The following is a 17,971-nucleotide window of genomic DNA, read 5'->3' as shown; positions in this document are numbered from 1 at the left end:
TTAGGTAGGGGCCAGATGGGTGTACCCGGAAATGTTAAACATTTTCCTTTAGGGAATTGCTCTATTGCGTCTAAACTTAGAAAGTCCTTTCTTTGATTATAGAACGTTTTTATATGGCTTCCAAAAATTCATCTGGAATTTTGAAGTATAGTATGAAATAGGGGTCTAAAATGAGGTTTTTTCCCCAAATTATTAACCTGTTGGTCCAACATTATTGATGGCATGGTCCTGCACAATCTTTTCCATTGGCTTGTGATTCCTTTTTAAATCATCTTTATTTATTTTTGATACAGGATCTCACTCTGTTACCCAGGCTGGAGTACAGTGGCTTGATCATAGCTCACTGTAACCTCAAACTCTTGGGCTCAAGTGATCCTCCTACCTCAGCCTCCCCAGTAGCTGGGACTACAGGCATGCACTACCATGCCCAGCTAATTTGTTTTATTTTTTTTGCAGAGATGGGATCTCACTATGTTGCCCAGGCTGGTCTCAAACTCCTGGCCTTAAGCAATCCTTCCACCTCAGCCTGCCAAAATGTTGGGGATCCCACTGTGCCTGTCTCGTCCTTCTTATTTACAGTAGGGTCTACCTCTGGCCTACTGTTTCACTAATTTGTTTCTTTTGCACCAGTAGCTTTGTGATATTAAGAAAGAAGGAATGATTCAAGTCAGGCCTCAGCTAGACGAGGAACTTGTTCTAGCTGGAAAGGATGAGATCTGCTAATGGGCTGTCCAGACTTGACAAAAAAAAGGAACTGAGGCAGTAAAGTAGAAAGTATAAATCTAGTACAACACAGCAGGAAGACAGCAGGCACCTGAGGTGGCATGCCTAACGCAGTGGGCGCCTGGAGGTCAGGACTAAAACCAGGAGGAGGATGGCCAGGAGGGGCTGTCTGGATGGGAACTTGGCAATGCAGCAATGATCTTCACAGGAAAAAGGACTATTGAAACCAACTATTAATTTACAAAAGGAGTATCAGGGAAGACACCTCTAATCCGCTAAGAATGGAATCAAGCCTTGTTAAAAACAATTAAGTTTGGCTGATGTTCTGATGGGATTAACGATTTGGCAGCAGATGTCACATATTTAGATGTCAATAAATTATCTGTTGCAGCACCTTAAACATTTATTGGAACAAGTGGTTCAGCCAGCTTTCAGTAACCGGGTAGGCAAGATGTGTGTAACAGGTTTTGATCTTATGTGTATAGTCCTAATTAAAAGGTTTTTTAAAAAAATGCTTTGGAAAAGGTAGGGCAGGGTGACAGGATCCAATTTTGGTTTACCTGTCATCTGTGTGCAATATGGTGAATCAAACATCCTGGGTTCGGGGAAAAAAACCCTTAATTTAGGAGTTTCAGCCCTGTGCAAACTATCCCAAGTATTATCAGGAGGTAGACAACTCCTCCCGGCTGCTGGAGTTTCCTCACGGTAACCGGGAGCCTTCTGCACACAGACAGCGGGGCCAGGTGGTTACAGGAGTTTGGTCCTAGCCAAGAGGGGAAGAGGATGTTCCCAGGAAAGAGCCGTGGACCCAGAAAGCCCGTGTCCCTGGAATCCTGAGTGGATACATGAAGATCTAGTAAGAACCAGTGAGAAAGTGGTCACCTGTGATTCTGGGCTTTGAAAAATCACCACCATCATCTCACGCACAAATGCTTTCCCATGGCTTACTCACTCTAAATGAGACTAAGCCGCCTGATGGGAGAGTGCGGACTCCTGGTGAGGAAGGACAACGAGGAGAAGCTGGAACGGCTAAGGGAGCCAGGAACCAAATCCCTCATCATTATCATACAAAGGCATTTATGAACGTCTCCTTGCACATGGCGAGCATGTAGGCGTGCTCACGACAGAAAGACAGCACTTGACAGGTAGGTCAGGAGCGAGGCATGGTTCCAGATGCCACCAGGGGAAGGTAAGGGAGCAGCACTGAAGGTGACTGGGGGGAGGTGCAAGCTGGGGAAGCTGGGGGAGGGAGCAGCTTAGATAAGATGGCTTTGCAGGAAGCTGTCCTATCTCTGCCTGATGACAGCCCTGGGCCCAGGGAGATAGGCTGGGCTGGGCCCCCTGGGATCCATAGCTAAGTCCAAACCCTGCAGAAAATGGGGCCAGGGGGCAGGTGAGGCAGTGGAGGCAAAAGTGTGACACAGGCAGGGCCTCCCGGCTGGGGACCCAGAGTTACTCGACATCTCCGAGCTGGTGTCTTCAGCAGTATTCTGGGGCACCAGTCCCACCTGTCTGTTTGTTATGGCTGTTGAGGACATGAGAGCTTGTTTTAAAGGCTTGCCACAAACCCTAATGAGGATGAGGATGGGTTCAGGCCTATCTGAAGAGCAGACAGAAGGAAAAGGAGCAGCTGGGCCCTTGAGAGGGACAGAACCGAGGCCAGCCTGGTGCTCAGCGACAGCGCAGCTGGGGACAAGTGGGGCTGTGGAAGGCAGCTCACACCTGGCAGGGGATGCCCTTCTCCTGACCCCGCCTCCTGGGCACCCAGGGCCAGAGGAGGGGAGGTAACCACCGCATCACCACACTTCAGCCCTTCCGTGCCGTGCGTGTTGCTATGGGGCAGTCACCACGATGAGCCGAGTGGCCTTTGGTGATCACACATCGGTGCGAGCACGAGGCTGTGGGGAAAGAGCAGGGACTGACCACAGGCTGGGTGGGAGAGCCTGGCCCCTGTGCCCACAGCCTGGGAAGGGACAGTCAGAGCTCCTCCTTGTTGCTGTCAAGGGACTGGACTGGAGGCCCTGGATCCGGGGGGGCACCTACGGGCCCACGGTCACCAGGCCGCTGGCTGCTGTCCTCCAGGTGCCTGCCCACGGCAGCATAGTCCCGGAGGAGCCTGCTCTTCACTCCGTGCTGCCGAAGGCTCTCAGTACTTGCGAGCCCCTGCATTCTCAGGTACCCCTGCTGGCAAAAGGGTGGCAGCTTCTGGCGCGTTAGGGCGAACAGGAAACAGGACTCTACACAGAAAAAAAAGGAGGAGAAGAAGTCAGGCCGGGAGGTGTCGGGAGAGGTGCAGGAAGAGGAGCTGCTAATGCCAGGGGCTGGGGGCTTCACTGGGGGCTTCACTGGGGCCTGCACGGTACCCTCCATCCCTTAAAACTGGGCACTGACCCTCCTGGGCGTCTCACGTCCAACGGGAGTAGGTCACGCATGCATCATGACCCTCCACAGGGCTCCAGAAACAGGAGGCTGCCTTGACATTTTGGAAGAACAAGGCTCCGAAATGAAAGCGAACCACAGAAATGCCTCAGCTCCCACAGATGGGGCCCAGCACGATGCTCCGCACGGAGCCAGCCTGGGGTGGGAGCTCAGTCCCTCTTGAGCAGGCCCTCAGCCTTCTCTCCTGGAAGCTGGCCTGGGCTGTCCGGTAACTCAGTGGTCAGTCCCACCGTGAGCTCAGAGCTGCCTGCAAAAATTTATCCCCTCAACAAAATGCGAGTTGCAGATATTGTGTGCAAAGTTCTGTTCTAAACCCTGTGGGGGACAGAAAGATGAAAACAGGTCAGTGCTCATCTGCACCACAGCAGAACGCTGGTATGTCAAATCTGGTCAATCACAAAATAGCTGTGGATACGTATTACTTAGAAATGTGAAGAAACAACCGAAAGAAGCTATGAGAAGAGAGAAGGAGCAACCTTAATAGCTAGAAGTAGTTTCTTCTGGAGAATGGGAATGGAGTGGGGGAAGGTGGGAACAAAGTCTTTTAGCCAAGTGCTATGTGACTTTGCTTGAAAAAACTGAAGAGGTGACACATGTGGGCTGAGCCTGCTGAGGGAGAGACAGGGTGGGAAGACGGAATGTCAGCAGCTGGCGGAGTCCCTGTGGAACTCTGAGCAAGCCTTCTCACCTCCCCAATCCCCTTTATCTCAAGTAAAAGACGGGCACGGGATGAGGGATGTTGTGAAGCTCACAGGGTGACCAGGCTGAAGGGTGACCCCAGATATCACCCTGACTCCTAGCACAGAGGCCCCGGCAGGACGGGCCGTGGCAATCCTCTCTGGGCAGGGAAGAGAGCAGATGCGCAGGGGGACAACAGGAGGGCAGCAAGGTGGCCATCTGGCAAGCACCACCTTCTGATGATGTCACCCCTCTGCAGGCCCCGGGGGCACAGAAGCCCAGCAGAATCCGGAGCCAGGACCAGCAGCTGCCACAGCTATGGGCTGGGGGGCAGCCACTCTGCCAGCTGCCTTCTGTCGGGAGGGTTCTTCCCAGTTCAAGGCAGTGGCACGTGGTGGCTTGTACTGTTGAGCAGCACCTGGACAATGGAGACAGAGGCTGAAGGGCCTGGGATGATCCACTGCTGGGACCCACAACTCGGGCTGGGAATACGCTCCTAACACACTGGCATTTATGTGTACCCCAAAGCCACGAGAAACAGGCAGGTATTTTGGAGTTGAGAACTCTAGACTCTTAACACGTAATTTCATGTGAAAGTGTATGATCAAGGTTAGTCTGCAGGCTGCTAGTACTTCAAAGTCGCTAAATAATTTAAACTAGCGTTTCAAGCCATCTCCCATTATATACACAGTATTAGTTCAGAACGGACTCAGGAGGAAACAAGAACACTTGCTCTCTGACTTGTGGGCTACAAGTCTCTAACCTGACTTGATATGAACAGTGCCTGATGTGCAACAGGTGTTTAACAGATGATTTCTCAGTTAAAAAAAAGGAAATGGATATTCTAGGCATTCAAGGGTTTAAAAAAGACAAACATTTGGCTTGTTTCCATCAATCCCCCCTCTGGGTCATCCTACTTCTCTCCCCAAGTCCCTCTTTGGGTTTGGCTATCAGAACTATCTTCCAGTTCATCGTTTCTTTCTTCTTCCCTGTCTAGTGAGCTGCTGAATCTTTACATGGAGTTTCTAATTTCCTATCTATCTATCTATCTATCTATCTATCTATCTATCTATCTATCTATCTATCTATCGGCAGGGTCTTGCTATGTTGCCCAGGCTGGTTTTAAACTCCTGGGCTCAAGCGAGCCTCCTGCCTGAGCCTCCCAAGTAGCTAGGATTACAGGTGCGTACCACTGTGCCCAGCGACAGTTTATTTTATTTCCAGAAGTTCCATTTGGATTTTTCTCAGAACTGCCCAGTTAATCTTGGTAGTCTCTATCCTTTCATTATATTTTCAATAATCTTTTTTATTTCTTTAAATACAGAGGTTCTATATCCCTTATCTAAAATGCTCGGGACCAGAAGTGTTTCCAATTAGGGATTTTTTCAGATTTTGGAATATTTACATTATACTTACTGGTTGAAGATCCTTAATCTGAAAATGTGAAATCCGAATTGCTGCAATAAGCATTTTCTTTGAGTGTCAAAAAATTATGGATTTTGGAGCATTTCAAATTCCAAGTTTTCAGATTTGGGATGCTCAACCTACACGAAACATACTTTATATGCTATATCTGACCATGAACCTGCAGTCTTTGTAGGTTCGATCCTATAATTGGTTCTTTTTGCTGACACTCCCTCTTGGTAGTTTGTGTCCTTATGTGTTAAGTGATTTTTGGTTGGGAAAGTTTCCTTGGAACTTTGTCTGTGGGAATTCTTTGAGGCTTGGTTTCAAAGTGTATTTCTCAAGTACATTTCTCACGATAAGATGTGCCTTTGCTTCTCTGATTTCTGCACCACAATGATAGTATAAAGTTTGGCCCCAAATTTACATAAGTGGGGCCTGGTGGCTGGAAATATTCAGGGGAGATTTTTTCTTCCCCCACTTTATCCAGGGCCAGGAACTATGCATCCCCTCTCTCTCTCTTGTGAGTGTTTCTGCCTCCTGGCTGGCCCACTGAGGTCCCGGCTTTGAGGGTCTCTGAACAGACCCCCTATCCTGCTCCAGCCTCGTCCTCCCAACCCAAGGCTGGCCAGCCAGACCCAGGCTCTAGGCTCCTGTGAGCCGCAGGCATCCCAGGCCCAGCAGTGGTCTGTGTTCTTTATGGTGTCTGGCCTCTGGGGAGTTCCCTTATTTTCCTGCTGGTTCCTTAAAAAAGACATATTATTTGGTATTTTTAGGTGTGCTGTCCTGGGAGGGGGTTCTGTGAACATCTAGTTCACCACATCGCAGGAAACAAGAGTCTGGGTTTGCACTGGTCCAAACAGGTTCTGAAACTCCACAGGGCCTGGGTCCACCCGGCCTTTCTTCAACCTCCCCCTCAGTCCCTCTGTCCTTCTGGGAACTCAGGTTACCTGCATAGAAGCTTCGTAAATCCGTGTCCAAACAGTTCTCCAGGAAGCGCCTCAGAGGGAGAATGTGCCCAACGGGGGCGGTCCAGTCTGTCAGGAAGTCTTCCACGATGTGGTGGATGGCCGCGGGCCGAGGCAGGGGCCAGTGCGCAGGGCGGAATGTCACCTCCTGTTCTGTGGGGGGAAATGGGGCCCCGTCAGAGCTGAGAGACTGGCCTTCCCGCCCTCCAGCCGACATCCCAGATGCGTCCCTCACTCACGCCCCGCTGTCCCGATGCTCCTGCACTGGGCTGTGGCCAGCTTGTTCACCAGCCCTCTCCAAATCTTCTGTGGGAAGATTCAGAGGCCCTGTCCTGAGAGGGGTCTCAGAGCTCAGGGTGTCCAGTTTCACACTGGCGTGGCCTCCCTTCCGTGGTGTCCCTGTCAGATGGCCACCAAGCCATGACTTGAGCATCCCGTCCTGGGAAACCTGATTTGGAGCTGCCCAGTTCCACTGCTGAGCAGCTCTCATACTAGTTGCTCCTTATGTTGACTACAGACCCGCTTCCCTGTCACTTCCACCTGTTGATACCATCTCTGCCCTTGGGGACAGCTCCTAGGAGACCACGCTCTTCCACGTGACTGCCCTTCAAGCTCTGCAGCAGGAGCTGTGTTCCCCAGGTGGTTCATGTGTGGGTAGCTACGCTGTGTACACTGTCAGACTTACCTTCACACCGTCCCACAAGGAAGGTACTATTGCCATCCCCACAGATGAGATTGAGGCTCAGAGAGGTTAAGTAATGGTCCAGGGTCACACAGTGACGAAAGGACATAGCTGGGAATGTCGCCCAGCTGTTCTGTACTGTGTCAACCAGCCCCAGTTCCTTCTAATACTCAGTCTGCAGATCCTCCCTCCGCCCCCACGGGCAGCTTCCTTTGGAGACCCTGCAGCGTGACCCCGTCCCTCTTACTCTGTGGTGCCCTGGAGGAGAGCCTGACAATCTATGTGTGGCTGGTGCAGGTGACAGCATGTGCCAGAATCTGCAAGCATCATTTATCATTCTCACACCTGCCCCTGCCTGGTCTCTAGGTGGAGTCCCCCAGGGGTCCCCCTTCTGTCAGCTGAGGGTGTTGCGTGAAGGTTTAGTGGTGACAACTCTACAGACAGGGTTGGAGGAACGCCACCTCTAGAAAGCCCCTGCTTGGGGGAGGGCAGTGGCGGCTCACCGGTGGGGAGCTGTCTGTAGTAGTAGATGACAGGATGCAGGAAGTTAGACTGCCAGGCGTCTTCCGTGTGCCCCACAGACCGGTCGTGAAAAAAGACATCCTTGTCAGGTCCAGAGAAATTTTTGCCATATTCCATGTTGATGACGAAGAGCCCATGCCTTGCGTTCCTCCCTGTGAGGGTCTCCAGCTGGGGCAGCATCAGCATGGGGAACTCCTCCAGGTACTCGAAGGCGGTGGCATTCCTGGGGAGAACGGCAGCACGGGGGACCCTCAGCGCTGTGGCAGAGGTGAGGGCATGAGGGCATGTCGTGCGGGTGTGCATGTGTCTCTACCTCCAGGAAGTGTCAATCAAGCAGTGCAGACTCCGATCACCTCACTTTAATGTGATTGTCACAGCTGAGCCCTAACACATGGGACAGATGCTGGAAAACCGTGTGACCTGAAATGGATATTTGGAAGAGTGTTCCAGATTGAAGGAACAATAAGAGAAAAGCCCTAAGGAGGGAGTGAATGCCTTGTTGCATTCAAAGAACAGGAAGAGGCCAGTGTGGCTAAGCGGAGTGAACAGGGGCAGAGGGCGGGCGGTCTGCAGGGGTGGGGTCAAGGACGGCTGTGCCTGTCATGACAGCAAGCGCAGATTTCACCTGGATGGAGAAGGGAAGCTGCTGGCCGCGGGGGACACTGAGCAGAGAGAGAACCACTCTGGCCACGGTGCAGAGAACAGATCACGGGCCAAAGGTGGGAGGCTGTCGAGTCAGCGCAGGTGAGGGATGCTGCTGACGTGCCCCAAGGCGGCAGGTGGAGCTAGTGAGAGCTGGTCAGACTCTAGACATAACTAGAAGGTAGAGGTGACAGGACCTGCCCACAGTTTGAACGTGGGGTGTCATTCGAGAGAGGGGCACCAAAGGTGATGGTGAAGAGAGGTTTGTGTGCAGAGCGCGTCCCTGAACTCGGTGTGCTGTGACACTCCCTGCCTTTGGATCAGGCTGTTCCCCAGATGAGAGGAACTGGTCGTCCCTCTGCTGTCACCTGCCACCTCTCCTGAGTGCCCTCACCCCTCTGGGCTCTGCACTGCTTCCTTCTCGGGAACTGTCTGTCCTCTGTGATCTGCCGCTCATCCTTGATTGGTAAGGACCATGACCAGCATGGGCTGGCCCGAGGGAACTCTCAGACCTGCACTGCGGGTGCCTCACAGTTGCCTTGTTCACTGTTTATCTACCTGGTGCCAAAGGCTTTCTATGAGTGACCTTTCCTCCTTCCTTCATTGCTGCAAGGTAGGCATAATTATCCCCACTTTGCAGATGAGGCAAGAAAGGCTCAGAGAGGCTAACCAACTTGCCCGAAGTCACACAGCACGAGAGTGGTAAACACAGGGTTTGTTCTCAGGGATGTCTGTCTGACTGTCTGTTGATTTCACTGATTTTTTCCCCTAGAATAGACTCCCCTGCTCCCCCCTTGCAGTCTTCATCTTAGTAAGGAAAAACTGGGTATTCCACACCTGGAATAGGCACCCCGTGCTATGGCAGGGTGTAGGGGGGGGGGGGTGGGGACAGGCTACTCACTCCTTCAACAGGACGACATCGGCCAGCACGCTGAACATCTGGTAGAGCCCAGAAGCCTCGTTCACGCGCCGGATGATGGAGCTGGTCAGCTGTGTGATGGGGAGCTCGGTGGAGGGCCAGGCGACGCCGTGGTGGCGGTACTCCAGGAGCCGGTGGACGGCCCGCGCTGAAACGGCCAGAGCAGGAATGGCACGCGCACATTTTACCTCTGGTCACGGTGGGGGTGGGGGACGTACAGGCCTCTTTGAGGGACCCAGCACATACTTGTTTTCTGGAAAGGGCCGGATGGTCAGTATTCTCTGCTTTGTGGGCCACACACTACTCAGCGACGCTGCTGGATGCTGCCCCTAGTGTGAAGGCAGCCAGAGGACACAGCAAGTGGGGCACGGCTGCATTTGGGCCACAGGCCAGAGTCTGTCCACCCTGCCGGAGCCCCCCACCCTCACCTCACACGAGGAAGGTCAAAACCAGACCCAGGGCCTTCCTCGGAAACCGCTCCCCAGGCCAGGCCCTGTTTCCGTCAGAGTCGCCCCAGGAAAGCTGATTGCTCCCGCGCTTTCCCGCCCCGGGCTGCTACTTTGAGATGCTCTGTCTGTCAGGATACCAGGCGACTGCTGTCTGAAACAGCAGGGAGCTGGTCCGCCTACACCTGGGGCTGCCGCACACAGCTGTGGGATTGGTACATCACATGCACACGCCTGCTCCTCCAAAACTAATCAATAAACACCCAAATCCAGTAAAGGTGAGGGCACGCAGACAGCTCCTGGGAAAGGAAACCCAGGGGGCCGGTAACCACAGGAGATGCTCGGCCTTGCCACGTGGCTGGCTCGCTGAAGAAGCAACGGTTAGGATGGTTTTGCAAAAGGTTTAGGGATCATACAGGTAGACAAGCGTGTGGAGGGTGCCCTGGACAATGGGAACAATGTATGCACGGTATAACCTTGAGACAGCCCGGCACATTTGAAAAGCAGGGTTTGTGTGGCGAGGAGGCGCAGGATGAGACTGGAGGGTGGTTTGGTGTGGCCCTCGCAGAGCCATCGATGCCGCTGGGAAGCTGGGGCTCTCCCTGGGAGGACGCGGAGCCGCTGAGCGGAAGAAGGACACGATTTTTTTGTTTCAAGAAAGGTGGTTTTGGCGGGTACCATGGCAGTGGGACGGAAACTCAGAGGGACCAGGAAGAGCAGTCAGGGGAGACAAAGAGGCCACCAGCCAGGTGAAGGCAAGGCAGGGACGGACTGGACAGCGACTTAACAGGGGGAGCGGACAGGGCTGGTGGCATGCCCCGCCTCCCCGCAGTGGCGGTGCCTGCCACCACCTTTATCTTCTGTTTTCCTCTGCCTGTCTGCTTGTTTCCCTTGGGACTGTTTCTCAGCTGAACAATGAGCAAGGTCCAGGCAGACCCTGCTGTGTACATGCACACTGTCCCTCTCCCCAGCAGGGTCCTTATCACTCTGCGGGCACAGCAATGGGTGGCCTACACACCCACGATTGTTCCCCATCTGCTTGAAGCTCAATGGTTAGGTGTGAGCTTTAGAGTCAGACAGGTGTGGATTCAAATTCCACCCCTGCCATCCACTGGCTGGCTGACTTTGGGCAAGTAGCTTAACCTCTCTGTGCCCCAGTTTCCTTATCTTGGAAATGGAGTTGAAATACCAGGATCTGTATCATGGGCTCTTATGCAGATTAAGTATGTGAGCTGGGGAAAGAACATGGGACTGAAGGAGGCAAGACAGACAGGACAGTACCTGTCAGGACAGTGGGACAGGGAGGGCAACATGCCTACGAATGACATGGATTTCTTACTGGGGACACACAGCTGAAGAGACACTCTTCACATTGTGTGTGTGTTCATTCAATCTGCAAATATTTTGGCTTTCAGATGGTTAGAAGCCTCTCCCCGGCCTCCTTCCCTGACAGCATGCATGGGGCATAGGCCGTGTCACCTGGAAATCCACGGCAACATATGATTATCTTTCCCAGCCAAACCAAAGGCTAGTGAAACGCAGAAACTAGCATTAAGGCAATGCGAGGCGTCACATTAAATACAGAAATGTTGGGATGTGTGACACAGGACCCTTATGGCTTTTATGGCAAAATTAACTGGCCCATAAACACCCACCATGCAATAAAGCACCCGCCCAGGGTGCCACTGTATGCAGTGGCTGTGGGGCTGCTAGTGGGACCGTCCATTGTCACCCTACTGTTTCCAAAGGCAGGAATGGATTCAGCAGGGGCAGACAGCTGCTTTCCAGGGCTGCTGAAATGAGTTCAGGCATGCACGACAACGACAGGAGTGGAGACTGTCCTCCTCGAGAGACAGCCAGCTGTGACGGCCAACAGAACACCACAATGCCTAGATCTGCACTGGGGAGGCTGCGGCGTGGAGCCTCCCCCACGCAGAAGTTATGTGTTATTTTCTGTTTCCCCAAGTTTGTATAATGAGCCTGGTAGGGAAAGATGGGAGTATATTTAGAAAAAAATATGGTGGAGTTGAGTCCAGTCTGTCTCCCCCACTGCAAGGCAGTTGCAGTGATCCCTACACCCATCACCATGGCCCATCTCAAATAAAGGCTTTAAAAAAAATAAAAGTAAAAAATATGAACATCGAATGTCTTTGGGTGGCAGATTACTTCCTCATTCTCTATGTTTTCCAAATTTCCGATGATCGGCTATAAGCTTATTATGATTCCATTCTTCCAGATGGACTCCCCAAAGTGAACACTCATATCTGACCGTGAGTTTCAAGATAGGAGGGGGATCACCTAACATTTACAGACTCTCTCTTCCCTATGGAGGGCAGTGGTTTGCTTTCTGCAGAAGAGAAAACCTTTGTACAAACTATTTTTTGACAAAGTGCCTGGGTCCTGCAGTTCAGTTCCTGTGACAGTGAGGAAACCACCAAAACTCTGAGCCTCAGTTGCTCCTTCAGGAAAATGGGGATTGACATCCACGTCCAACAGCACTGGCCACACCAGCAGGGCCCTGTTCACGCCGCTCAGCGCACTGAAGACAGGCCGGCCGCGTGAGTGCATTTCTCCCCTTACTCTCTAGTTCCCATTTAGCCTTAAAACCACAAAGCCTCAATTTCCGGTTGGGGATTACTCTAGTGCAGTGAACAGAATTATGTTTTAAAAAGATACTTTAGTATTTTATTTGCAAACATTCTCAAGTTAGCACAAAACTTACACCCTCAGTACTAGGAGTTCTGAAAAAGAACTGATATAATCCAGTTGCAATTTTTATTGAAATCTGTCAGTATCCAGAGAGTCTGTGCGTGTGATGCTTTACAGCAGCAAGGTGCCCAGGTGCCGCCTTATGTAGCCCCTGACGGTGGAGAGTTCACCTGTGTACAGCTAAGCCCCAACAGGGTTAGGAGGGGCTCAAGCTTCACCTTTCAGACCACCCAGCTGGGGAGGAACCTAGGTTAGCACTCTTCCTGCGTGGCATCCTTGCCAGTGGACGGTGCTAAACCTGCAGGGGGCTTATGCACGTAACACGCCACCCCAGAGGTATGCATTTTTACACTTTATGCTGATACCTTTCTAGACACATTCTCAGACCACCTGGTGTCATCTACCCCAGGTAGGGAATTTATGACTGTCAACTACTGATGAGCAATCTCTTAACGCTTCTGGAAATCAGGAGTGTGTTTCTAAGCCCTGGGGATACTGATGGTGGTTCTGTCTGGGGACAGCAGCCCTCTCAGCTGGGCTCACCTGTGTACCGGAATCCGTGGATGAAGCCCCCAGCAGATCTCCTGTAGTCCACCGAGTGGCTGGCAGTACCCAGGATAAAAAGACCCCGGCTCCCTTTGGACTCATAGCTGGCTCGGATCAGTGGGTACTTCGTGTCGAATGGATTCCCCGAATTGAGTCTGAGGGACCTGTGAGTGGAAAGGGTTGTTAATAAAAATAGCTGCTGTGTATGAAGCACTTATCACAAGCCTGGCACTAAGTGCTTTACATTAAACCTCACCATGACCCTGGAAGTGGGTGTAATCATCTCCATTTAACAGATGAAGCAAGTGATGCTCAGGTTAAGGACATGGCAGGACAGAGCCAGGATCCAAGTCTGACTCAAGGCTGGGCTCTGAACTAAGACTGGGTCCTGCTGTCACCTAATGGGAAAGGAGGGTCTGCATAGGCCCACCAGCTTTTCCTTGTCCTTTTATGCCCTAGTCAGAAGGCAAATGAAAGACTGGGTGGACTGGGTGGTTGCTTTTTTGTTTGTTTGTTAAGAGATAGGGTCTTGCTCTGTCACCCAGGCTGGAGTGAAGTGATGTAGTCACAGCTCACTGCAGCCTCAAACTCCTGGGCTCAAGCCATCTTCCGACCTCAGCCTGAATAGCTAAGACTACAGGTATACCACCATGCCCAGCTAATTTTTTTTTTTGGGTAGAGATGGGGGTCTCACTATGTTGTCCAGGCTGGTCTTGAACTCCTGGGCTCCAACGATCCTTGCACCTTGGCCTTATAAGGTGCTGGGATTATAGGCATGAGCCACTGTGCTCTGCCAGGATGGCTGCTTTGGTATCAAGCCTCACAAGGTATTGGGCAGCAATATTTGGGACTAGGCTCTATAAAGCAGTTCTTCAAAATACAATTATAAACAATTTTAGCAACTAACATTTTATTGAGCATATAGTATATGCTAAGCGCTTTCTTTATCAATCTTCGCAATAACCATATGAAAAAGAAATTATTAATCCCATTTTAGAGATGAAGAAACTGGGGCACAGCATGGTTAAGTAACTTTCCCAGAGCTTGCAGATTTGGTAAGCAGAGAATCTTGGGCTGACTCCAGAGCCTGTGCTCTGAGCCACCATGCTACACTGCCTTCCAGCAAATTCACCTGCGTGTTCTGCCTGAGCTTGATTTCCCATCTCGCAGGTAGAGGCTCTCAAAGTAGACCAAGACCTGCTGCTGCTGCTCCCTCAGGACAGAGGGCCTCAGGGCCACCTTGGGACCCACAGTAGACAGACAGCTTGTGTCCTGAGAGGGAGACCAGGCAGCACCCACATCCATTCTTAGACTGCTGTCCTGAAAGCTCTGTTGCTGGCCTACTGAATGGCCACTGTGTTCCCTCAGGGAGGGGTCAGAAGGGGTTTGCTAAGAGATCCTACCTCCTCCCCCATTTGGACTCACTTATTGAAAATGGAGAAATCAAAGTTCCAGCCCAGGCAGCGGATGACCCGGTCATAGGCCACACGCAGGGCAAAGTTGTCATGGTTGTCCTGGGGGAGGGTGATGGAGTCAGCACTCTGGTTGGTGTTGTTTTCCTCCAGGGAGAATTTCAAGGTGACGTGGAACTTGCCTTCGCGGTCCTTCAGGATGGCCAGATCTGTCAGGTCAGACTCGAGCAGCCCGTCCAGGGACTTCAGCTGGTAGGTGTCCAGCAGGCCATTGTTGATGGCTCTGGGGCCCAAAGAGAATGCAAAGGAGGGGTGGTTAGTCCAGCTGGGATCAGGAAGGGCTTTTGGGGAGTTCTCCCCACATTTTGGGCTTACACTACAGCACACACAAGCAGGGATGTGGCATACCTGAGGTCTCCAACGTAGTGGGTGGCCCAGGACAGCCGGACCCGGGAGCGGCTCAGCATGTGGATAAAGTTTGTGACCCCCAAGATGTTCTCTGCCGTCTCAAAGGCTGAGTTCCCACGGCCCAGGATCAGCACATTCTGACCCACAAAGTCCTCGGGGTCCACAGACACGGACTCATAACCTTCCACATATTCGGAGCCAGGGAAGTTAACTTGGTTGGGGACTGACAAACCAGTGGCTACAAGAAGGACACTGCAGGTAGGGACAGAGGAAAGATGGCTTAGTCTCTTAGCTATAAGAACACTAAGTGAAAATCACTCTCTGGGCCCACCTGCCACACCCCGACTGCTGCCTCTTAAAAGCAAAGAGGAGGACATTCATTCATTCATTCATTCATCTGTTTACCGAACTACCCCAATGTACCCGAGATACTCCACCCCTGCCCCGCACTGAGCTCACAGTCCAGAGGGTACACATTCTCCTGTACTAGGGATTAATAATGCTGTCTGAGGAGAAGGTGACACTGCGAGAAACTGAGTAATTCCCTTAAGTTTGAATACAGCAATCAGACCAAGTATCACCCTCGATGATGGAAATGAACCCTGACGTTCTACTCTTCCGTTTCTGACTTGTCTAGCGCTGCAAATGTCCACTGAGCAGTAGTTCCATACCAGGCCCTGTGCTAAGTGTGTCTGTACATCATCTCAGGCACTTCTCAAAGCAACCCTGAGTTGGTGTCACGTGGCCTGCTTTACAGGTGAGGAAACACAGGCCTTGTGGGCCCACAGGCCCGAAGATCCTAAGGTCAGCAGGCCTCCCTAGGTCTGATTCCAAAGTCCCGCTCTGTATACTGGTGGGGATTACAACCAGGTGGTGGGCAGCTGGAAGCTGGATCCTACCAGCCCACAGAAGAACGATTTGACCACAGGGTGGTTTCAAACGCAGAACTGCAGGGCCTGCAGAGGGGCACGTACAGCCCCATCAAGCCTTGCTCTCTGACCCTTGTCTGTTCTGCTCCACGGCAGCACAGCTGCCTAAGATGCCAGAGTCCACGCCGGTGTAACCATTCTTTCTCCGGGCTGTAACAGGCAAGGCCAAGCCAGGGCCTCCAGCAATAGGGTTGAGGCAGTCTGGTGCAGCAGAGAGAACACAGGCTTTGGAGTCAGGAGAGATGTGCTCAAATCGCAGCTACACCACTTATTAGCTGTGTGACATAGCACCAGTTACTCAACTTCTCTGAGCCGCAGTTCTTAAATGAGGATCAGTGAACTTCCCCCACAAGGTCCCTGTAAAGATTAAATAAGTCTGGGGCTGTCCACACGATATTAAACTGTCTCCCAAGCCAAAGAAGCTAAATCTGATGGCTGGAAGCACTGCCTGCGGGGCCTCCCACTCTGGTTCACTTCTGAAATCCCAGAGGGCCTAACACTCGCTGGACACTTGACCCGGGGTTTTCCTGGAATAAATTTTGGGGAACACTAGTTCCAAGAGATGCTCTACATACAGAGTTTTGTGGGTACATATGCTGTGCTTATGCTCAAGACTTTACTCAACGCTAGAACATCACAGTGAATATGAACATATTAAAAACTGACAAGTTAGTAAATTGTTAGTATTTTCGAAACATATTTGACAACAATTTTTTTACCACACATTTGGGAAATGATGGCTGATGGAACCTCTCAGCACTGAATTTCAGCGGGAGCAAGGAGCCGGAGCAATGCCCCCTTTCCCCCATTCCTCCCACACCTACTGGCCAGCCCAGGTGTGCCGTTCGTCCAGCAAAGGCTCCAGCTTCAGCAGGTGAGCTGCGGCGCCGGTTCCTTACCTGCACTGGTACGCCTGGCCCGTCTGGTCGGTCAGGATGAAGTAGTGGCCATTCCAGGCCTGTCGATCCTTGTCCAGAGTGACGTAGGTGATGGTGGTGTTGTACAGCACGTGGAGCCCCAGCCTGTCCGCGAAGTCGCCCAGGTAGCGCACCATGTCGCGGGCGTCGGGGAAGTAGGCCCGCGAGTAGTGTCTGAAGAGCAGCTGGGGGTCGTGGCTGAGCAGAGAGTTCCAGTCGTGGCGGAGGTTGAACTCGGCGTTGGCCTTGCCCGTGAACCGCTTGTTGATGCTGATGAGCTTGCGGTGCCGGGGGGTAGCGAGTGAAGAAGCTGCCCGGCCCCGGCGCGCGTTCGAACACGGCGTAGTCCCTGCCGGCCCGCTGCAGGAAGTAGGCCATCTGCAGGCCCGCGGGCCCGGCGCCCAGCACGCAGTAGTCCCGGTGCGGGCTCGCGGGGGCCTTGGCGGGGCGCACGGACAGCGCCGGGTGCAGGGCGATGGTGAGGAGCAGCCCCGGGGGGCCCCACAGCGGGGCCGCGGCGGAGAGGCCCATCCTGCGGCAGATCAGAGGGGTGAGGCCTCGCACCGCGGCGGCCGGGGTGCAACGGAGGCCCAGAAACGGGCGGGGGCCCGCCCGAGCGCTCACGGCAAGGTGGGGCAGGGCCAGGGCCAGAACCCGGGGGCCTCGGAGCTCATTTGCCCAGACTTTCTTTCCAAGCTGGGACCTGGGGCTCCGCACACGGGTCCTGGACCCCTGCGTCGCCTCTCCTTCAGGGTCTCCTTTCCAGGGGCGCCAACCCCCTTCGTGTGACCATGGTGACCTCCGCCCTGGGGAAGGAGAGGGTGTTCCCCAATTTTCCCCCAATCTGAGGGGCACCCAGCGCCCCTTTTGCGCCCTCCCAGGCCAGACCCCCGGGGGCTCGCTTCTCTTTGGTCGCGCCCCCGCGCGTGGCCCGGACCCGAGGGAGGTGTGGCCTGCGGGGCCCGCCCCTGCCCGGTTCCGCGCGCCCCGGCCTCTGCGGCCACGTGACAGGGAAGCCCCGGCACACCTGCCGCCCTCCCGCTGCCGCGCTCCGGAGCCGGCTGGTCGCGCCTGCGCGGTGCCACGCCCGCAGCTCCCGCTTTCCCGCCGCTGGCCGGCGCCTCCCAGAGCTCGGGCTTCCCGGCCGCTCCGACCGCAGCCGCCGCCAAGTGAGGCCGCGCTTGGCTCTTGGGCGCCGCGGCCCCGCCCCTCGCGCCCACGGGCGGGGTCACGTGCGCGGCGCGCGGCACGCCGGGACCTGCTGGCGGGCTCGGGCTCCCGGCCAGCGCGCGGGAGAGGGCGCACGTGCTGCGCGCGCGGCCACGCGGCCGGCGGCGGGCCCTGGGGATGTGCGCGCCTGCGAGGTGGAGGGGCTGGACAGCAGCTCGAGGGTGGCGCACTGGACCCTCCTTTTTCAGCTGTGCCTCTCCACACGTGAGGGAGGGGAGCGCAGAATTTTGGAGCCGCTCTCAGCTCTTACATCCCATTAATGTAGCCAAAGACCAACTAGTTGGCCTACCCAGGTTTGTGGGACTGGAATCCAGGGTGGTGAAGCCAGGAGAGCTAAACCAATTAACAAGTGTTTGCTACAGTGATTCAGTGTAGTGTTTAGCACGTAACATATTCG

The 17,971-nt window shown here is 53.5% G+C and overlaps 1 protein-coding gene across 1 annotated transcript; it reads right to left on the bottom strand.

The window, feature by feature from the left end:
- Window positions 1–488: 488 nt before the first annotated feature.
- Window positions 489–16,950, bottom strand: FOXRED2 (FAD dependent oxidoreductase domain containing 2). The gene is given in 9 exon segments (XM_045552966.1): window positions 489–2,960; window positions 6,195–6,365; window positions 7,398–7,639; window positions 8,960–9,125; window positions 12,676–12,842; window positions 14,104–14,373; window positions 14,499–14,750; window positions 16,327–16,637; window positions 16,639–16,950. Coding segments are annotated over 9 exon segments (2,076 nt in total). The 5' UTR covers window positions 16,876–16,950; the 3' UTR covers window positions 489–2,700.
- Window positions 16,951–17,971: the final 1,021 nt, after the last annotated feature.

Source organism: Lemur catta, chromosome 6 (assembly GCF_020740605.2).
Source record: "Lemur catta isolate mLemCat1 chromosome 6, mLemCat1.pri, whole genome shotgun sequence".
Lineage (NCBI taxonomy): Eukaryota > Metazoa > Chordata > Mammalia > Primates > Lemuridae > Lemur > Lemur catta.
The sequence above is the reverse complement of the archived record's forward strand: the minus strand, read 5'-3'. Positions and strand labels throughout refer to the sequence as shown.